The sequence below is a fragment of the Bactrocera dorsalis genome, chromosome 2 (assembly GCF_023373825.1).
Source record: "Bactrocera dorsalis isolate Fly_Bdor chromosome 2, ASM2337382v1, whole genome shotgun sequence".
Taxonomy (NCBI): domain Eukaryota; kingdom Metazoa; phylum Arthropoda; class Insecta; order Diptera; family Tephritidae; genus Bactrocera; species Bactrocera dorsalis.
This window is the reverse complement of record NC_064304.1, coordinates 55221359-55245346: the sequence shown is the minus strand read 5'-3', so window position 1 is coordinate 55245346 and position 23988 is coordinate 55221359. Positions and strand designations below refer to the sequence as shown.

Genomic DNA, 23988 nt, shown 5'->3' with positions numbered 1-23988 from the left:
ACAAAATAACGTGGACATCTCCAGATAGAATGACTGAAAATCAGATTGATCACATAGCAATAAGTCGTAAATGGCGCGGTTCCATTATGGACACGCGGAATAAACGTGGAGCTGATATTGCAAGTGATCATCATCTCTTAATTGCGTCAGTCAGACTCAAAGTTGCGGCAGTTAGCAACTCGAAAAAGAAGATGCAGAAAAAATTCGACGTAGAAAAACTGAAAGATGAATCTACCTGCGCAAGGTTTATCGAATCGTTAAATGCATCTGTTGAAACAGAACATACTCTAACTAGCGACTGGAAAAGTATAAAACAAACTTTCCTAAAAGCAGCGGAATACAGTATTGGATTCAAAGAATACAAACGAAAATCCTGGATCTCAGACTCCACATGGTGGTTAATAAACGAACGTAGAGAAATAAAAAATCAGCTTAATTCCGCAAAGACGAGATCCGCCAAGTCGGCATTACAAAACACTTACACCAAAACCGACAAGCTGATAAAGAAAAGCGCGAGAACGGATAAACGAATCTGGAGTGACAATTTGGCTAGAAAAGCGCAGGAGGCCGCGGAAACGTACCGCACTCGTGACCTGTACCAAACGATACGGCAACTGACCAACGTAACACTCAAAACCTCCAAACCGCTAAAAGATGAAAATGGAAAATTGACAACGGCCAAAGATGAGCAGACTACCATCTGGGAGCGTTATTATGAAAAATTGCTTTCACCAATTTCGTCGGTGGCTATTCAGTCATGCGGTTGCCAACGTCATTTACAAAGACGTGACATTCACACCTCGTACCCGAATGAGACGGAGATAATGACTGCTTTCAGAGCATTAAAGAACAACAAAACTCCTGGGCCGGATAACATCAACCCAGAACTCCTAAAAGCTGATCCTCAGACGACTGCGCGGATACTGTTTCCTCTACTTAAAGATATCTGGACCTCAGAAAAGATACCAGACGAGTTGAAGGAAGGTGTTATTACTCTTCTTCCGAAGAAGGGAAATTTATCGGAATGTAAAAATTGGAGAGGAATAACACTACTGAGTATGGTGAATAAAATAATAGCGCACATAATTCACAAAAGGCTATCTGATTCGCTGATGCATGGGCTACGTAAAGAACAAGCTGGTTTCAGACCCCATTACTCATGTGTCGATCACATCAACACCTTACGAGTGATTGTAGAGCAGTCGGCAGAGTGGCGAACTCCTCTCTACCTCTGCTTTATCGATTTTGAGAAAGCGTTCGACACTCTCAAACATGATTCGATTTGGAGAGCCCTAGTATGCAAAGGAGTTCCGGAAAAATTAATTAACCTAATAAAACAGCTGTACTCAGGAGCTAGTTGTCGAGTAAGGTGTGGAAATATTTTAAGTAGCGGCATCCAAGTCAGGACTGGTGTCAGGCAGGGGTGCGTGCTATCTCCCCTTTTATTCAATTTGGTATTGGATTTGGTGATACGTCAAGCGTGTGCGAATAATAGAGGAATATCTTGGGGTTTAAGCGGTAGCCTTGAAGATTTGGACTATGCGGATGATATCTGTCTGTTGTCTCATAAATATTCGCACATTTCCGTGAAACTTGAAGCTGTTAGTGATATCGCTGCACAAACTGGACTTAAAATTAATATAGCGAAGACAAAATTCATGCGCATCAATACAACCGAAACTCCAAATCTACAGATCGCGGGAACATGCCTCGAAGAAGTCGACGAGTTTTGCTATTTAGGTAGCATCATATCTAAAAACGGTGGGTAAACAGCCGATATACGAAACCGTATATCGAAAGGTCGCGCTGCCTTCGGTATGTTGGATAAAGTATGGAGATCAACACATATATCCATAAGTACAAAGCTAAAAATATTCGATTCAAGCGTGAAATCCGTTGTATTATACGGCTGCGAGACGTGGAATATTGCAGCGAATGTTTTGCAATCGCTGCAATCCTTTCTTAATCGATGTCTTCGAAAAATTTTGCGGATATTCTGGCCTAAGGTTATCAGCAATGCTAACCTCTGGACCGTAACCAAACAGCTACCGATTCACATCGAAATTCGACGTCGTAAATGGAAATGGATCGGCCACACTCTGCGAAAGCCTCACGACGACATAAGCAGAACAGCGCTAGATTGGAATCCGCAAGGGAGCCGAAGACGCGGGAGACCAGCCAACACCTGGAGACGGGAAGTGGAAGCAGAAGCAGAGAGAAGCGGTTATTCTTGGAGAGAAATAAAATTTCTAGCTATAAATAAAATTAATTATAATTTGTTTATTGAGGCCCTATGTTCCACCTAGGAACTACGGGAAAATATATATATAAGGTGCATACGTGTTGGGGATGTGGTCCAAATACCAGAATCATGGCAAGTCGCGGGAAATCTCGCGTTGACAGCGGTGAACAGAAGTCCATGATCACAAACCTGCCAAAAATGCAAATATATACATATGTATGTATTAATAGAAAGATTGGTAAATAGTTTGTATAATATAGAACATTACGTACTGCTTCTACATTAAGGCTGTAAAATCCTTTCCGGTTCATGAAAAGTGAAAGAGAAGTAGTGGCGTCTGTGCTTGAGGGTGAAACAATCTCAACATGATTACAATCGATTGTGCCCTTGATCCCAAATTTCGTGTAAAGTCTTTAAGAAAAAATTTGTTTATTTATTTATATTTATTTTTATTTATTTATCTTACCCCTTTTCTGTATCTGAAACATCCTGCGCGCTTGAAGGGAAATAAATGTCACTGCCATTAACATCCACAATTAATTTCGAAATAAAGTGCAGAGCTCTAGACACAGAGGGCTGGCTCATAGAGAGCATATACGTAAAAATACAAACACGCCAGGAAACGCAGATCAAAAGGTATATTTGACTTCTGCACATCATGCGGCACAAATTCACTTATAAGTAATTTACATAGCGATTTTGGGAATCGAAATGTATTAATAAATGTTGTGTCCTGCATAGTAAAAGGATCGCTTTTGTCTCGCAAACCCTTTAACATTTTCCTTCTACCTCCCGATTCCTCCTCCTCAACAATTGCCGCATATACAAATAATAGTTCCTCCATGCTAATTTAACACTCAATTCTCAATTTTTTAAAATATGTAAAATATTGATTTAAAACAAAACAAACACAGATGTTTTGTATTATGATGGCTGCTTTCACACGTCACAGATATTTGTGATAATAGTGAGCATTTGAGCTTTTGAATTTTCGCCAGAATAAGGTAATTGGTGACTTTTGTGAGGGCATGAGAATAGGGCTGTTAGTCTCAAAATATTGAGACCTGGTAGATAGCAGGTCACAAAACTAAAAAGAATTCTTGTCTGTCATTTTGAATATACTGAATAGAGATCATCATAGATATTAATCGATTGTCGTTTTTTATATTTTGTAAGCAACTCAAACACGAAAAGGTTAAAAATAAATCAATTTTACATAAATTTCGTAAATATTATGAAACAAAGTAAACATATATTTTTATTTTTATGGATAATGATGTTTTTTAACTATGTTAAAGAAATTTTAATATTTGTTTTCGACATATTTATTTTCATTCAAGTACAAAAAAAAGCAAAAACATCTCTGAGTAATGAAATGTAATAGATTTTGTGACTGTCACTTACAGAATAGCAAAATCTCAACTCAAAATCTCAAATTTAGAGACTTGAGACAGTATCACGTTACAGAATCGCACGGTTGGTTATCAACTAAGCTAAAAAATAATGAATTGCCAAAAATTTAAAGAAAACATATAAATTAAAAAAAGGAGTTTTATATAAAATGATATAAAGAATCTGTAAAGCCAAATGTTTCCACGCAATTCCTGGAGCATTTAGATGGGCAGTGGTTAATCACGTGCACGACGTTATTAAATATGCTGTTTAAAAATATGTACAAACTTAACTTTTCCTAGTTAATTTAATATTAATTTAATGCCAAAGAATATAAACTTTGCCTCAATTCCATACGACGCACAGTGGCACCGCTCCATACATTTCTTGGAAAAAAATAGAAGGAGTGGTCGTACAAGAATGAAACTTTGCAGAAACACTTCTCTGGACTAAATTAAGAAATTTTGGAAAAATCTTGGAAAACCGCCCACTGCCACACCCACCTTCCATATAACTGAAATTGCCAAAATTTTTATTTTTGGACCTAGGGACTTGAAATTCGGGACACTTCTTAATTGAGTTCTCCTGATGAAAAAAAAATTAAACTTAAACGCAAAGTGACGTTATTTATACCTTTACCTTGATAAAAATCCAATATAATATGCAATGTTTTAATTGAATATGTAACAGGCGAAAAATTGTGTTAGTTTTTATTTGTAATATTATGCAAGCACCATATCTTTAACAATGGGATCTAGTTCTAAGGAAATTTTGTTCGAATGATGCCTTAAGCTACTTATGTAAGGATCCGAAGTTATAAGAAGTCTGTTGAAGTCCGCTACATTAATGTTTTCTGGATAGCATTTTTCTTTTTCAGTCGATAGCTTTGTTGTAAGGTGGAAGAATATTATACCCTTCAGACTGCAAAACATTTCTTATGGTATTGTATTGCATCTTTGTTAAATCAGCATCAATTATTAATGCTAATACAATTGAAGAATAAATATAGGCCTGTTGGTTTTTGTCCTTTCTAATCATTTCACTTGCCAGTGAAAGTTGTTGTTGTGGAAATTGTGACGCCAAGGCTGCAGCTTTATTCCGTTTCGCGCGATCACTACATTCCTCAAAAGCTTTTGTTTTTCTCCCCCTCGCTCTACTTCAATTCCCGAGAGCCTGAAAGTATACTACATTTTTTGTCTTATTGACCATTTGTATGAAATATTGGAAGTGACTTTTGAAATTAAAAACAATGTTACTAAAAGGGACGGTAATTGGCGGTTGTTTTTTTTTTTTAATTGAAAGTACAGACTCGGAACTTTCATTTTTTTATAGTAAGAGGGCTAAGCAAGGCAAAGCACATAAAGTTTTTTTCCATCAAAAAATGAAAAGTTGATATTTTTTAGTATAATTTTTGAAAAATTACTTTACTTTACCAATTTCAATAATTTTTTTTTTTATAAACAAGTAGGTGCTATATTTTCACTAAAAAATAAAAGAAAAGCCATAGCTATAAACTTACACACAAAAAAAATTCTTTATTTGGACAATAAATTTAATCTGATTTTATTGAATAACTTTCCGTCGACTTCTGTTAGTTTTTTTAACTATAAAATTTCACTTTTTATAAAAACCCTTGTTGAATTTTTCTTATCCAAATATTTCTTTACAAAACAAAATCATTAAAGTTTTGAAATTGGAAAGTGGAAAAATCCTATTTTTTCCTCCGAAATGCCACTGTGCGACGTTTAGTTTTTTTCTATCATATTAAGAAAAATCGTAAAAATGAAAACCGAGAATTGGCGCATCGAAGATTTCTCTTTCTGCTCAAGCGCTAGTTAATGAAAGGTTAGTTCGTTGTGAGTAAAAGATACTATATATAATTTTTTTTCTTTTGAGCAGTGCACTTTCGTGTTGCCTGTTTTATTAATATATCTTTACTGACTACTTTTTACAATCTTACAGCTATTTACACTTATGAGAATGATTGCTTACTTGCTTAACTCTATCTTCATAATGTTATTTTTAACCCTTTAAATCATAATGATACGTCTGGCAGACGTATCGGTTTCTTTGGGCTTTTATTAGATAACACGAAACTTTATACATTGATAATTTATTTTTTTCTTACTTACTAAATAAAGTTCAATATATTTTCAATCACTTTATTTATTTCTTTTGTTTTTTTGACGAGTTGATTCAAAATGCCTACATAAAAAGACAGTCTGCTCCGCAGGGGACTAAGTGTTTGTTTAAATATTAATATAAATTTTATTTCTTTTGTTTTTTTTTTTTTTGAGTTTAAAAAACTGGAAACATATTTTGTAGCATTTTTGCACATTTTAAATATTTATATACATGAATTACAATGTAAAATTTTGTGTTCGTTACATACGGGCTTTTCATACTTATAACATTTCATTTTTGACATACGACGAATTATCGATGGACAAAATGCACAGTATTTTCTTTTCTTATAAGAGGATGGTTCTTCGTTCCTATTGCTTTTATGGTTAGGTACTTCCGCAGGCATACTAGCTACAATGCCGCATCGCAAAATTTAAACAATCTTAGTATTTCCCGTCTTTGTTTCATCCAAGGCATCGATAATGACATAGAGAGTTCCCTCATAAATTCCTTTCGATTCAACGGCTTTTTGCTGGTGGAAATCATATTCTGGCTGTAAATGACATACCGAGTCTATAAACGAAATATTAAGCATTCCATAAAATACAGCCATTGGCCACCTATTCGTTTTTCTGGAACACGACATGAGTGAACACATCTGGTCGAATGTGTCGACACCTCCCTTTGTCTGGTTGTAGTGTAATATAATGTCAAGCTTTCCAAAAGTTTGATTTATTGTGCCTGGTTCATTACAGGAAGATAGCAAATATTACCATCTTTGAAGGCTTAGGTTTATATGACGCTAAAGTTAAAAGACAATCACAACAAAATATTGTTGTCCCAAATGGTCTTGTTGTTCTAACAATGGTCAACTTATATGGCTCTTTTGGCAAGCTCTTTGATAGTTGTACGAAGGGGAACCAATTACCACAAGTAATGTTGCGACAGGTACCATGTATTGGTCTGGTTAACTCTTTCACGTAGTATTCACCTAATGGCATCGTTGAAGTTGTTGTTGTCGTGCCCGAATATGGATAGCATTGAATATATATTTAGTAGCCCTACCACAAACATAACGATTTTTATGCCATACTTATTCGGCTTACTAGGTAAATACATTTTGAAAGGACAACGCCCACGAAAAGCTAACAGCTGTTCGCCAATTGTATTGTAGCTTCCTGGAGTATAATTATCGTTGCACTATTTTATTAAGAGATCTCACATCTTTCTGACAGGTAAAAAAGCATCGGTGAGGCGCAGAGCAAATCTCAATGCTTGTTCATCCGTTCGCAGCCTACTAATTAAAAAGTTTAACCTATCACGACTTACATCAATATACCTATCTCTACTGTAGGTTGTATTGGATAACTCACTAGCTGACAAGTAATTGTCCTTCAAAACTGCGGTCAAAGTCAGTACGCCAAGAATAGCACGAATTTCAAGACAATTTGTATCTGCGAACGTATTGCTAGTCAAATTAGTTGTTCGTGATAGAGATATCTCTGCATTCGTCCACTGAATTATTTCGTCAATAAAAAATGCTTTGAAGGACGAAATCGGATCCCATGATGCTTTATATGCTTTTGTGGGACCTCTTATTGTTTGAACAACATTCATCGATAGAACTCTACTGGCATTTATTCCCTTCGAGGTAGTCCAGCAATATTGACTTTTGCTTCTTTATGTTGGCTGAAGTACTCTTACTATCCGGCTGTTGGATTCTTCGTGTTCCGGGTTGGCAATATATTTTCGCGATTCTCCTGCACATTAAGATCTCCACTTTGAACAGAGAACGTATAATATAGAGAAGGTTCACCGCGTTGCCAAATTTACGACATTTCATTTTTTGGAGGGGTACTCTTTTCTATTAGTGGATTTCACCACAAAAGCAGGGGTACTCTTTTCTATTACAGGATTTCACCAATATTTAACAGGTGCGTCGAATATAGCAGAATTGAGCATTTTCAGTGTTAAATGAGAAAAGTGATGCTAATTTCAATGTACGCTTACCGATTCGCATATTTACAATGCGCAAGCGACTATGGATATAATTTATGGATATTCTCCATATACTTGATAACAAAGCTCAAATGTATATATGTATATACATATGTATGTAAGTGCAATTTGACCCATTTAATGATGAATTCCATTAAATCTATTGAAATGTATAATTAAGTCATATTTGTATTAATACTTAAATATTTAAATAATATAATTATAATAATGTTTGTTCAAACAACACACACTTTTTTCACATACTTACTGAACAATTGATATTTGCTGCTTCCGATTGTATTGCTGCTGCTGCTATTTCCAATCCATTCTGATTTCCAATGCTATAAAAACAAATGAAATAATTATTTGCAAATTATTTAAAAAAAATCACATAAAATTCACATACTTCTTCTTGTTGTACAAGCACTAATACATGCGTTTTTCAATCGTTTTTTTTATTACCCTTTTTGGGATTTTCTATACTATTGACAATTATGTTTTCTCCTTCGCCCTCATTCAAATAAATCAAGAAATGAAAGAAACTTTTTTTCATCGCATTTAGGTAAACAAAAAATAACCCGAAAATGTGCGTTGGTGTTAGTGTACAGAGAAAAAATGTGTAGTTGTATTGGAATATTTGTCCCAAGCGGGTAGCCGTGGTTGGCAGGGGTCATACGCACATATTTACATGTGTACTCATATTGTAAGTATGTATGATGATTTTTGAGACTATTGTTGTTTTTTCAGAAGAATATTTGTATTTTTTGATTTACATGCATACGCATATATTTTTTGTATGAGAATGTCATACGTACATACATACACATGCTGCCATATTGGTTTCTGATGCCTTTTCAACACGGGTGACATATCCACATGTGAACGCATGTACATAAGTAAGCATGTAAGTATGTTACATGTGTACTCATATTGTTGACTATTGTTGTTTTTTCAGAAGAATGTTTGTATTTTTTGATTTACATGCGTACGCATATATTTTTTGTATGAGAATGTCATACGCACATGCATACACATGTGTGTACGTAAATATAGAGAAGCGCGCGCTCCTTATATTATCTACTGATAAATGATAATATCTTGATTTGAAATTGATTTGTACTTGCATACATATCTGCAGGATAGATGCGTATGAAAGTTTTAAATGATAAGAGGTGTGATTTACATATATGTATTATTATTGTAATATATTATGTTTTTAGGATATTACGATAATATTTCATATATATAGCATATATACATGTATATGAAATTATATTACATTATCAAAGATAAGAAATATTTAAAAAGTAGCTTTTATTTGCACGTTAACTACAAATATGACCTTGAAATAGCATAATTTCATTACAATATTATCAATTTTGCATGAATTCACAAAAATTCGCAAATTGATATTCATATCAATTGATATGATTGCATGTAAACGTATAAAAATATAAGCAAAAGAGCAACATACATCTGTAATAGCAATGTATATTTCTGAGCATAATTTTCATTCAATGCTCAGCTCTGTTCGCTCAGCACTGTTAAAATTTCTCCTTCTCAGCCAAAAGTGGTGAAATCCACTAATAGGATTTTGTTAGCTCTTGACAGTTCAAACGCCTGTCCGCAATTGAACCTTCTCTATATTATACGTTCTCTGCTTTGAATATCATCTTCCGTATTGCATCTCTTATTTCACTTTCATTTTCTGTTGAACTACATTCATCTTGATTTGTTAGATTAGCGCGTGGTCTAATATTCCATCTTTTTCCATTTTGCTTTTATTTATACTTATATGTAGGTACTAAATTTGCATAAGAAACACAGAAACAATTTCTCAGAATATACAAAACTTACCACCAAAAGTCAACTACCACTGCTGCATGTAACGACTGAGATAAATGCAAATATGCATGCATTGTGAAAAAATTGTAGTGGGAGAGCAAAATGTAAAAATGTCGTACGTTATGAACGCAGGGTTAAACTAATATAGCTTTATTACACTTATCTACTTATCTCTTATCGCATTTTGTCTGCTGCACTTTGGACTCGGCATACTCGTCTTCTTAAAATAGAGCATCCTCGCTAATTTGCTGCTAATTGCTGTTGATGTAAAGGATTCATTTCGATCTCAAATATCTCATCGATTTGTCTTTGTATGTTGGGCAATCTAACATTTTGGCAATATTTACAGAGGTGTACTAAACCGTAAATAGTAGCTACGAAGATAAGAAATCCTATTATCATTATAAGTGTGTACTGCTTTGGATTTTTTCGATAGGAATTAAAAACATTGAAAGTTCTTGTATGTTACTGAACTTGTAGTTTGATTTTGAGAAAGAATACCTAGTACTAAGTTTGTTCGCTGTGCTGGTTGTACCCCAGTCAAATAATTATATGGGCAATGCTTCAACTTTAATTATTTTAAAAAGAAACAATGAAAGAATGTGGAATTTTTTTCTTGTCTTTTATAATTAAAAGCACTAAACATTACATAGCAAAATTATTTTCAAATATTTTTCTTAAATAAAAAAAAAATATATTTTATGAAATTTCCATATCAAATGTTTACTTACTGTATATGTGCAAAAATTTATTTCAATCCAAGTACATATCTGTTTATTTATAAATGAAATAGTCTTGAATTTGTTAATACGGGATTGTATTACTTATATGGATCTTCACCAATTGGACACGATGAGGCATTGACTCCACCAGCTTTTTTAGTACAGACATATCAATTTTGTCCCATTCGGCCACAATGGCATGCTTTAGTTGCTCAAGGCTGTCATATTGCTTGGAAGATGCATAAATTTTGCCTGAAACAATTCCCCATAGATCCTCGATCGGATTCAGATCTGGACTTAAGGCAGGCCACTCCAGCAGTTCAATTTTCCGAGAGTTAAAGAACGCCTTTGTCTTCTTCGCAACATGGATCAGTGCATTGTCTTGCTGAAAATCCATTCATCGCCATGTAAATCACCAGCAAAATCAAGGAGTTGGTTTTCCAACAAACAATGTAGATTTCTGCATTCATTTTGCGTGGAACAAAGCATATTTTGGACTTGCCTGATGAAAATGCTGCCCATACCATTAGCGATCCACCACCATGAACGCGTTTATGGTATGCCTCCCGTTGGCGTCTTAAATCCCTCCAATATTTATGAAGACCATCTGGCCCATCCAAATTAAATTTTTTTTCGTCACTGAATACCACAGATTCGAACTCTTCATCCCAAAATTTACGCTGCTCATAAAATGCAATTCGTGCATTTTTATGACGTTGCTTGGCTTAGGCACTCAATTTTCATGTTTAAGGCATAAATCTTTTCTTATTATTTGATGCACACGTTGTTTAGTCACATCTAGACCAAGTTCCACTTTTATTTGCCTGCAACTCATATGGCTATTGGTTGCTAGTTGCTGAATCCGCCGTTTGGTCATGCCATCAATGGTACCTATACGACCACTACGCTTAGTAACTCCATAGTTATCTGGATTTTTCAGAAAGTTTGTTATTATGTTCCGATGCCTCTTTACAGAAAAAGCAATTTGGCCAACTTTCATGCTAGACTGACTCATTCCTTTAATCAATCCACGAGCCTCATCTGATAATTCAGTTCCACGTAGCATTTTCCTACAAATTCAAAAAATGTAATTTACTTTTGTCGTCTTAAACCTTTAATCATGTACTGTTACTTACTTAAAAATTTGTATCTCCGCTTTTTCTACTGATATGTTGGCACCAATCAGAACACAAGTAGTTAATTTTGCACATATAAATATTTTATACGCAAGTTGCGACTTACTTCATTAGAAATAACGGTACTATGAATACGGTGCGGGCATGAACTTTTTAAATGACCCTAAACCATAAGGTAATTACAAGAAAATATGCATACCAAAAATTTTTGCCGTACCGTTAGTAGAACATAAATTACAGAGAAAACCAATTTTGCACATATAATTATTTAACTGAGGTAAAGGGTGATTTTTTAAGAGCTTGATAACTTTTTTTTAAAAAAAAACGCATAAAATTTGCAAAATCTCATCGGTTCTTTATTTGAAACGTTAGATTGGTTCATGACATTTACTTTTTGAAGATAATTTCATTTAAATGTTGACCGCGGCTGCGTCTTAGGTGGTCCATTCGGAAAGTCCAATTTTGGGCAACTTTTTCGAGCATTTCGGCCGGAATAGCCCGAATTTCTTCGGAAATGTTGTCTTCCAAAGCTGGAATAGTTGCTGGCTTATTTCTGTAGACTTTAGACTTGACGTAGCCCCACAAAAAATAGTCTAAAGGCGTTAAATCGCATGATCTTAGTGGCCAACTTACGGGTCCATTTCTTGAGATGAATTGTTGTCCGAAGTTTTCCCTCAAAATGGCCATAGAATCGCGAGCTGTGTGGCATGTAGCGCCATCTTGTTGAAACCACATGTCAACCAAGTTCAGTTCTTCCATTTTTGGCAACAAAAAGTTTGTTAGCATCGAACGATAGCGATCGCCATTCACCGTAACGTTGCGTCCAACAGCATTTTTGAAAAAATACGGTCCAATGATTCCACCAGCGTACAAACCACACCAAACAGTGCATTTTTCGGGATGCATGGGCAGTTCTTGAACGGCTTCTGGTTGCTCTTCACCCCAAATGCGGCAATTTTGCTTATTTACGTAGCCATTCAACCAGAAATGAGCCTCATCGCTGAACAAAATTTGTCGATAAAAAAAAAATTGTCGAACACTGATTTTGGTAATAAAATTCAATGATTTGCAAGCGTTGCTCGTTAGTAAGTCTATTCATGATGAAATGTCAAAGCATACTGAGCATCTTTCTCTTTGACACCATGTCTGAAATCCCACGTGATCTGTCAAATACTAATGCATGAAAATCCTAACCTCAAAAAAATCACCCGTTATATGATTTCTCTGAGTTGTTGTTGATGGTTGTAATATGTAATGCCATCAATGTTTGTGGATTGCGAAAAATTAATTAATACCAAATATAGATATACTAGCAGATCCCGTTCATGCGTTGCTGTTTCTAAATTTTTTGTTATATTACATTGTAGTAAACTCTTCACGGGGAACAGTTACCCTTAATACGAGTACAATGAAATTATTATGTACGAACGAAGACGGAAAATCCACTGATTGGAATTTGAAATCTTTAAGAATAATATTCAATATTTTGAATTATCGATACTTTTAATCTCAATTTAACTTAGCACTAATTGGTGCACAATATTTTTAGTTAGGGGGGTATTCTACTATAGAATTTTAAAAAATTCGATTTTTTTCATATATTTAAAGTTTAGACCCTTAAGAACATATCCTCCAAAGGATTTTTAAAATTAAAACTATTTTAAGAGATACAGTTACTTTAGTGACGCAGTACCTAGCCCGGTTCGGCCGTACTCACTTTTTAAACGCGTTTTTCACGAAACTACTTTTTTCCACACTGTACCGGCATAATCTCAAGTTCTATACAACCGATTTACTTGAAATTTTGTGTGAACCTTCTTTATATAATCCTTCATCGTTCCTACCAGCATCGTGTAAAAATTTTTGTTTTTAATATTTTAAAAAAATTCAGAAATTTTAAAAAAAGCGTAAAAAATGATTTTTATTTTCAGGCAGCCGCCATTTTTCAAAAAAGTTCGTGTTCCCTGAGGTAGGGACTATAAAAACATTCTTACTGATTAAGGATTTCTTTTGATTTTTTTTCAGACCACCAAGAGAGTCAGGAGTCAATATCACCAGGATGCGCCATTTTTTCTGTATTCTTAAGATATCAATAAAAACACAATAAAAAATGGATAGTAAAAATATTTGTTGTTTTTTTTTAAATAAAATTCAAAAAACTGCCCAAAATTTGATTTCTAGACTAGGACTAGGTATTAGCTAACATAAATAGATTCGACGGTTTTCCTATTCGTGAACATGCAACATACGAGGTTTGACAATTAAGTAATGAGACTCATTTTATTGCCACGCTTGTATTAAACCTGTGACCTTGAAATTCCCTTTCTCTCGCACGAGCAAGTCGAAGGTGAAAACGATGATTATTGCCTTTTTTGATAGCCGTGGAATCGTCCACAAACAAAGAATTCGTTCCACCGGGGAAAACTGTGAATCAAGTCTACTATTGCCAAGTACTCGAAAGATTGCGAAAACGAGTCAACAGGGTGCGCCCAGACATCGCTCGTAACTGGATCCTTCATCACGACAACGCGCCGTGCCACACCGCCCTCAGCGTGTCCCAGTATTTGGCCTCTAAAGGGATCACCGTGTTGCAACAGCCGCCTCATTTGCCCGACATGTCACCCCGTGACTTGTCAAAATCGATGGTCAAAGGAACCCATTTTGAGTCGATTACGGACATCCAGGCGGCCGTGACGAGGGTACTCGCGGGCATCCCAGTCGAAGCGTTTCAGAAATGTTACGAAGCATGGAAAACGCGCTGGAATCGCTGTATAGCTGCCCAAGGGGACTACTTTGAAGGGGATGGCAGAGTTGTAGAATAATATGGTTTTTATGGAATCAATCTCATTACTTAATTGTCATACCCGTAGAACACCATAATCGCACAACATAATTGTTTTAAATAAAATTCCGTATCTCGGTTAGATATACAGAAGGTTTCAAGACCGCAGCATACTCCTGTAGAACCCCCAAAGGTGATCTAATCACCGATGCCCAGAGCATACTTAAATTATGGAGGGAAGACTTCTCCAGACTGCTGAATGGCAGTGAACGCACAATGCCAGGAGAAGGCGAACCCGATTCCCTAATCGATGACGATGGAACAGACGTTCCATTACCCGGCCATGAATAAGTTCGAATAGCAATTGCCCGCTTGAAGAACAGCAAAGTAGCAGGGGCCGACGGATTGCCGGCCGAGCTATTCAAACACGGCGGCGAAGAACTGATAAGGAGCATGCATCAGCTTCTTTGTAAAATATGGTCGGACGAAAGCATGCCCAACGATTGGAATTTAAGTGTGCTCTGCCCAATCCACAAACCGGGAGACCCCACAATCTGCGCCAACTACCGTGGGATTAGCCTCCTCAACATCGCATATAAGGTTCTATCGAGCATATTGTGTGAAAGATAAAGCCCACCGTCAACAAACTGATTGGACCTTATCAGTTTGGCTTTAGACCTGGCCAATCAACAACCGACCAGATATTCACCATGCGCCAAATCTTGGAAAAGACCCGTGAAAGGAGAATCGACACACACCACCTCTTCGTCGATTTCAAAGCTGCTTTCGACAGCGAAAAGGAGCTGCCTCTATGCCGCGATGTCTGAATTTGGTATCCCCGCAAAACTAATACGGTTCTGTAAGCTGATGTTGAGCATTACCAAAAGCTCCGTCAGAATCGGAAAGAACCTCTCCGAGTCGTTCGATACCAAACGAGGTTTTAGACAAGGCGACTCCCTATCGTGCGACCAATACTTCAGCAGCATCGGTTGATATAGTCCGGAAAGCACTTATTACCTGAATTGCGTTAAGCCTATGCACTGAAATAATCTGTTCAGCATATGATTTTATATCCATTGCCTGTATCCATACTCTTGCCGCATGCAGTATTATGGAACTCATTGCCTTCGCTATTAAGAATCGCCGACTGGAACGCATACAGCCTCTCCAACTCCAAGTGTTCTTTAAACTTTAATTTGGAATCTAATATTACTCCCAGATACTTCAATTACGGCTGCGAAGTAATCTTGCATTCCCCAATGGTGAGCTCTATTCGTTCTTCTATCTTCCTAGTGCTTATCAGTAAAACTTTTGTTTTTTCCTCCGCCAGTTTCAGACTCATAGAAGAGAACCATTGGCGTAGACTACTTAAGCACTCATTACATTTATTTCTCAGGTCGGCTAGTTGTTTGGCGACTGCTACCACCATGAGATCGTCCGCATAAGCTACTAGTTTCACGTCTGTTGGTTGCTGTCTTCTTAGCACCCGTCATACATAAGGTTCCATAATAGTGGGCCTAACACTGAGTCTTGAGGTACTGCACTCGTGATAGAGTAGTTTTTGGTGCCTTCATCCGTATCAAAATTCAGCTTTCGGTTTTTAAAATAACATGTTATTATGTTTATGATGTATTCAGGGGCTCGTTTTTCATCCAGGGCATTGATTATGTCTGCCAATTTCGCCGAGTTGAACGCATTCTAGATATCCAGGGTAATCAGCGCACAGTACTTTTTTGTGCCACCTTTCCATCTTTTGCCACTTACTGCACATTTCGCAATATCGACGACTTCTCGTAGTGCGTAAATAGTGGATCTCTTTTTTATGAAGTCGCATGCATGTAAAGAGGTCGATATGATGAAGGTTCTTCTGGTGGCTTTTTTGGCTTTGGGAGTAGAACCATGCGGTGTATCTTCCACGGATCGGGGAACACCTCTTCTAATATACACGCATTGTACGTGTTAACAAATAAACTGGGTCTAAGAGTTATGGCTTCTTTAAGGGCTCTATTTGGTATACCATTTATTGCAGGCGCTTTAGAGTTTTCAATTTTTTACTCAATAGCCAATAGTTCGTTTTCTGTGACTAATAGGGGTGCCTCCGTAGCTTCGTTTCGCTTAATATAAGAAATGGAGGCATGTGTCGGGAATAACGCTTCGACCACATTTTTCATGAACGATGCGTTCTTAGGTTGCTGCGACTTAATTTTGAATTTCGACATACATACAAATTTTGTATGCCGATCGCCAGGGGTTTATGTTCGCTTCTTCACATAGCTTTTCGAAACACGGCGGGTAATGGCTGACTTCAGGAGCTTTTTTGGCATTTAAATGCTTCTCTGAGGCGGATTTCGTTTTCCCCTCCCTGGTTTCGCTGTGCGCGACGTATAGCTGAGTGACAGAGCTTTCTCAACTTGGCAATTTCGTCGCTCCAACAGTATACCGGCTTTCGATTGTTATTGTATCTCGTCCTGCGCATAGTTGCGTCGCATGCTGCAACTAGTTCCTTCTGCACAGCGGATACTAAGTGGGTGGCGTCTTCGCCTGGTGCCTTTGCCGCACTCCAGACGCTCTCAAAGACGTCAGTTTCAAATTTCTTTTCACGCCAAATACGTTTTCGAGAGGTATTTCTCCGAAACAGTTCCCTTCTTGGAAGAACGAAACTTCAGCGATTATAGCCATATGATCGCTATTTGTGTAAATATCTGATACCTTCCACTTAATATGTATTCTAAGCGTGTCGTTAGCAAACATTAGGTCTATTATAGAACCTTAATTACCCTTTTGAAACGTATTTTTTGTGCCATTGTTTAGAATCGTGAGGTTTGTGTTTGACTCAAAAATTCTAGAATGAGGCGACCACGGTAATTTGTAATTCTGCTACCCCAAGCAGTAGACCATGCGTTAAAATCACCCGCTCTTATTATTGGCGATTTATTTCTGGTCTCTAGAGACAGCTCCAGGAGAAAATCTTCAAATTCTCTAATTGATGCGCTAGGACGAGCATATATATATTTTCCCGTAGTTCCTAGGTGAAACATAGGGCCTCAAAACGAGCGTAGCAGCTTACAAAATATATACCTTGTATCTTTGCCCATGTAAAGCCGTTATGGGCTTCTTTGGAGCGGGATGAGAAAGCTTGTCCTTTGCAGACCCATATTGCTGCCTTGCCAGTTCTATCTTTACTCCAGGAGCTTTCCGAACTTTGTCTATGTGCCTCGCTTAGTTAGGCGACATCTATATTCTCTTCTTGAACTGTTTGTTTTAGCAGGTCTTGTGCTGCAGCGTAGTGATTAAGGTTTAGCATCCTCATTTTTTCATTGTTTTCATCATTTGTGCGTGCTTCGGACATGTCATACTTAAGACGGAGTGCTCTCCTTTGCAAAGCATACAGCTCGGGGCATTTTTGCACACCTTTGCTACGTGCCCTGCAGCTACGCAGCGTGAACAGAGGGCAGACTGGTATTTTGTGTGCTATATGACCCAGTTCCAAACACCTAAAATGGGTGAGTATTCTCGGAGACGACAGATAGACCACCCTATCTTCACTTTGCCCAATTTTAGTGCAACTTTAGCGTCCTAAGCGCAGACAAATAAGAGCTATTTGTGTGCCACTTCGGGTTTTTCTCATACTTTTGACGCTCGATTTCTCCAGGTTTTGGAACCCACACCCTTTTTTTAGTGCCTCACAGATTTCTTCCGGTGTTGCAATTTCGTTTAACTCCTTACACACTATTGTAACGTTAGGTGTTTTTGGCTGTATCAGCGCCATTTCACCCACCGCTCTCTCTAAGATGCTTTGAAATGATTCGGGTCTCTTGTCTGCCTGATTTTTCAACTCGATGAGTAGGTCTCCTTTCATCGTCTTCCGTATGTAGGTCAGGTTTGATCCCAACTCTTCAAGACCGCTGTCGCTTTTTATCTTCCGAAGAATATCAGCATAAGACGCACCCTCCTTTTTGGTTATTATTATGGCGTGCGGTTTCGTTCTAATTTTCTTCTGAAACGGTTTCTTCTTTTTCACAACGTCCACCCATTTTTCACCTGTGCTATGTTGACCCGTAATATTTTCCTGTATTACTTTCGTGGGCTCACTGGTTATTTGTTGCACCTTCTCAGTAGCTTTTTTCGGTTTTTTCGTGGGGGTAGGTCTCCCAATGTTTCACGCAGCCGCTTTAGGGTATTCATCTCTTTAAAAATATGAGATAGCTGGGTTGCTTTCCCAACCATAATTCTTTTTCTCCGGTTTCTCGGCTTTCTTATATAGGCTCATTATGCTACTCAATAAATCGCGTTTAGCTTGATTTACGTGCCTTTGACCAGCCATCATATTTTCCAAATCTTTTATTTTACAACCCAGCTTGTTAAAATGGTCGGAAGTTTCATTATTTAGTGAATTCTCTTCACTTTTGCTTGCTCGGTCAGCAGTTTCATCACTAATTGTTGATCCAGCAGCAGCGGATTCCTCATTTCTGCCGTTAGGAGGCGTTCTCAAAATTTTAGGATTCCTCCGGAAAGAATTCTCGGGTGTACGCCCCATACTATTCTCAGAGACCATACCTCAGTGAGAAAATAGTCTGGGTACACCTGTCAATCAGTATGTTCAATCCCTACCGCCAAAACCTTACTCATATCTTCAATGATTGGCAACGCCTAACCCAAAAGAAAAACGAAAAAAAGGGAGAAAACGAAAACGGAGAACAGCTCATTGATCAAAACAAAACGGCAGATTAAAAAAAAACAATATGTGCACGTTTTGATGGGATTTGCTGTTAGCAGGGGAAATGGAAAAAATTAAAACTAAACAAGTAAGGAAGGGTTAAGTTCGGGTGTCACCGAACATTTTATACTCTCGCATGATAAAGTGATAATCGAGATTTTATTATCCGTAATTTACATATTTCTTTTATTTACTGTAAAATTAATTAGAAATAAATTCTGATAGATTTACCGACATTTTCGGTGAAAAATTAGGTTAGGTTAGGTTAGGCACTGAGTTCCTCGTGTTCGATATCAGGGACGTTGAAAAGTCATAGTCCGATCACGACAATTTTTCCACAAGGGATACCTCAGCTCAAATACCGTATTTGTGTAAAGTTTTATTCCGCTATCATCATTGGTTCCTAATGTATATATTATACAGAGAAGGCATGGGGATGGAATTCAAAATAGCGTTATATTGGAAGAAGGCGTGGTTGTGAACCGATTTCACCCATATTTCGTACATGTCATCAGGGTGTTAAGAAAATATTATGTACCGAATTTCATTGAAATCGGTCGAGTAGTTCCTGAGATATGGTTTTTGGTCCATAAGTGGGCGACGCCACGCCCATTTTCAATTTTTAAAAAAAGCCTGGGTGCTGCTTCCTTCTGCCATTTCTTCCATAAAATTCAGTATTTCTGACGCCTTTTTTTTGGTCGGGTAACGCACTTTTATTTTGATTTTCAACATAACCTTTGTATGGGAGGTGGGCGTGGTGATTATCCGATTTCTTCCATTTTTGAACTGTATGTGGAAATGCCTGAAGAAAACGACTATATAGAGTTTGGTTGACATAGCTTCAGTAGTTTCCGGGATATGTACAAAAAACTTAGTAGGGGCGGAGCCACGCCCACTTTTCCAAAAAAATTACGTCCAAATATGCCCCTCCCTAATGCGATCCTTTGTGCCAAATTTTGGTCTAATATCTTTATTTATGGCTTAGTTATGACACTTTATAGGTTTTCGGTTTCCGCCATTTTGTGGGCGTGTCAGTGGGCCGATTTTACCTATCTTCGAACTTAACCTTCTTATGGAGCCAAGAAATACTTGTACCAAGTTTCATCATCATAGCTCAATTTTTACTCAAGTTACAGCTTGCACGGAGGGACGGACGGACGGACAGACAGACATCCGGATTTCAACTCTACTCGTCACCCTGATCACTTTGGTATATATAACCCTATATCTGACTCTTTTAGTTTTAGGACTTACAAACAACCGTTATGTGAACAAAACTATAATACTCTCGTTAGCAACTTTGTTGCGAGAGTATAAAAATTTGCAAATTTGCCACGAAAAAGGACAGGTATGTACAAATAAATTTTTGTTTAAAACAAATTGTACTTAGCTATTTCTCTAGGCTTATTATCCACTTGAATCCTCCGGATCTCCGGTAAGTGCCAAGACAAAATTTAGTGTCTGTCACTGTGAAAACTGGGATTATTCCGCGAATAATCCAAGAGCGTAAAACAAACACTTCAACTTCACTCAACACTATCTATACGTATTGAGTGTACATATTTACATACATACATATGTATACTAGACAAATTTACAAACATTATCCCTATGGTCTGTCATATTTGTTTACATGCACACATTATTATATATGAGCACATGTGCGACCGCTCGATCTTTTATTGATAACATACAATATAATAGTTAATAAAAATTGACAAATATTTATAATCATTGATTTATCGATAGTTCATCAACTATATATGTATGGCTATATGGCGCGTTTTTGAGCGGAGGCACCGGCTGACCTGAAGTGATGTTGTGACCGCGCGCTCTCCGCCCTCTATCTCGAAAACGGTTAACCGTATAAAAAATTTTTTCAAACAAAATTTGTAGAGAATTTTGTATTCTACAATATTGATAAGAAATACAAATAGCAAAAAACTCATAGGAAATGAGATATTTACAAAAAAGCGCAAAAACCCGATTTTTGTAACCTTTGACCTTGAAATTTAATAGTTGCGTACACCCTACCATATGTAGGTTTTGAGACAACTTTTAGGGTGTCAATATACAAGTATTTACAGACTTACAGCTGGGTATCTCGAATTCCGAGGTGAACTTACTATGTATAATGACTGGACTATTATCAGCTACAGTCAAACATATGTAGCTCCAATGCTAAAAATTGATTCAATTAACGCACTACAGGAGCAGAGAAAGTAAAATATATAGTAAAAGGTCTTTTTACAAAAATTAAAAAAATAATAATAATACAAAAAAGTATACTTTCATGTTCGAATTTCCTTTATTTCACTCATTTTAAATGACTCTAAGCAAAAATGAGAAAGCATGTGTGGGAGAGAGTGTGTACAAAATTATAACTTTTGAAATGATTGTTTAATACCCGTGCGAAGTCGGGGCGAGTTGCTAGTAAAATATAAACAAAGTGATCAGCGAACGAGTTGAGTCGATTTAGCCATGTCCGTCTGTCTGTATATAAGCGAATTACCCTTAAGGGCTACTTAAGGTTTTGAGATATCGTTCCAAAATATTGCAGAAGTTCGATCAAAATCAATTTCATACATAGAACCCTTTTTTTGATAAGAACATTACAACTTCAGTGTAGACAAATTCAACATTTTCGTACTCTTGCAACCAGTTGGTACAGAGTGTTATAGCAGTTTTGTTCACCTAACGGTTGTATGTATTACCTAAAACTAATCGAGATAGATATAGGGTTATATATATATAAATGAATGGGATGACGAGAAAAATTTAAATCCGGTTGACTGTCCGTCCGCGAGCAAGCTGTAACTTATGTAAAAATTGAGATATCTCGATGAAACTTGGTATGTGGGTGCCTTGGTACAAAAAAGTTTCGAGTTCGTAGGTGGACTTAAACTACTGCCACGCTTACAAATCGCCATTAACCGAAAACATATAAATTGTCATAAATAAGCACTTAATTAAGATATAAAGCTGCAATTTGGTACATATGTTCGAAGTAGGAACTTTTTTTTTAAGTGGGCACGACCCATATACATACATATCTCAACAACCAAATTTGATAAGTACAAATCTTAACCGCTGCCACACCCCACATAACGGTACTGTTAATAACTACTAAAAGCGCGATAAATCAATAAATAAATACGCCAGAGACAATAAATTTCACCACCTGAGAGAGCTTCATGAGAGTCGGTGCGAAAATCGGACAATGGACGTGGCACCACCCACTTTTTAGTGAAATCCTATATCTCGGGACCCGACTGACAATATAAATAAACAATAACCATGCCTACTTCCCATATAGCACAATTTTAAATTCCAGTTGATTCGTTCAGTTTCCAGTACATAAATCAAGAAGCAGTTCATATAACGGCATAAAGCTATGTACGAGTATTGTATTTAGTGTGTACCACCTTACGACCAAAAATTGTTTAAGCCCAATAAAAACAGTTCAAGCCCCTAGGTATCGAATATTTAGACCCCGTTATCTATAGTTGATGTTTGATCGAAAATGTCGGTCAGTGTGTGATATTTATAATTGAAATTCAGGGATAACCTTTTTCTGACAATGGTATGCCTGTATTTTAAAAATAAGTTGTATTGTGCCAATACTTCCCTAAGCCCCCATATAGCTAATATAAAGAGTTTCGAACTTCCAGGGGACTTTACACCGCATATATTAAAATGAGAGAGCATGTTTTACTCATAATACGAGTATTGTTTCTTTGTACCTAAAATAGATCAATTTGAGCGACTTTACTCTATATGATTGCTTTAAAAATATGTGGTATGTTAATAGTAGATGGTATTGAGAAAATATATAAAATCGGGTCACTACTGCCCCACTCCAGTGCAATGCATTTAATGATTTTTGTTTTGCTAACAAACCTTTTGCGGAATTTGTCGGTCAGTATATGAGTTATATAGAGAATATTTACATAGAAAATTGCTTAGACACACGTACACCTTAAATTATTTCCCTGGCTTTGATTCTTGCAAGTTGAAAGAGTATAAAATGTTCGGTTGCACCTGAACTTAGCCTTTCCTTACTTGCTTCTTGTTTTGTTCTTACAATGGAATGAACGGGATGTGCAGAAACTGTCTTTCTAACATCCACAATTTACAAAAGGGCATATTTTTTAAATTAAGCGGTATTTTGTTCTGTTACACAATCAAAGACACAAAAGTTCATCAGTTAGGGACCCGAAACCATATATTATATACTCTTTCCCAGTTCGTCAACAAGAGAGTTTATTAAATATTATATTATATTACGAAACGAGATATTTGATACGTTGTAATGCACATGCTCTTTCCGAATAAGTCGCCACTACCAGAAACTTCAACGTCAAGTTTTAACCTATAGACCTCTGGTAGCGCTCTCTGGTAATTAATTTCGATTTACAGAGTTCTGGATTCTTTGTATACTTACATTTACTCGTGAATGTTTGTTGTCTCTTTTGGTTTTCAAGGAAATCTATCTCTCCTAACCATTCGCCGGGTCCGCTCAAGTACTCCAATCTTTCAATATATTTATTTTTTACCTACGAAATAAATATAAATATATTATTGGTACAAGATAACCTAAATTAGCAATTTCCATTCTTTACTGAATTCCATATTTTCGTGGTCACCGTTATGTCGCCAGTAAGCACAAAATAAACCGTCGCAGGTTCTCTTCCCTGTTCTATTATTTTTCGTTTCGGGCCAAGAATTATGAAATATGCATACGGTGCCAAGCGAGCTCGTAATTTCTATATTGATTCCAATAAACACAAAATTATTTACTTTAAATCATAATTTACATATGTACAAAACAAGTCATAAACACCTTTAAGTAGAGAATTTAAATTAAATTTGTTAAATATAAAAAGGCAATCTATACTGTGAAGAAATATGTATGTATTCTCGTAGTAGTTTAAGACTCCCCATCTACAAGATTTCGTCCCGCCACTCAGTAGTATTTGTAAATATGTGTATTTCGTCGTGCTCGAATTAAGCAAAACGAAACGGAATTT

At 36.7% G+C, this 23988-nt stretch overlaps 1 protein-coding gene across 5 annotated transcripts in view; it reads right to left on the bottom strand.

Annotated features, from left to right (window-relative positions):
• Nucleotides 1-23988, bottom strand: part of LOC109579552 (cyclic nucleotide-binding domain-containing protein 2) — a 239837-nt gene that overhangs the window by 198900 nt on the left and 16949 nt on the right. For all 5 annotated transcript variants that reach the window (XM_049448040.1, XM_049448039.1, XM_049448043.1 and 2 more), the window contains 2 exons: nt 23581-23724; nt 23403-23514 (listed from right to left, as the gene is read on the bottom strand). In XM_049448040.1, the coding sequence (XP_049303997.1) occupies nt 23403-23514; nt 23581-23724 (256 nt within the window). The remainder of the gene's footprint in view (nt 1-23402; nt 23515-23580; nt 23725-23988) is intronic.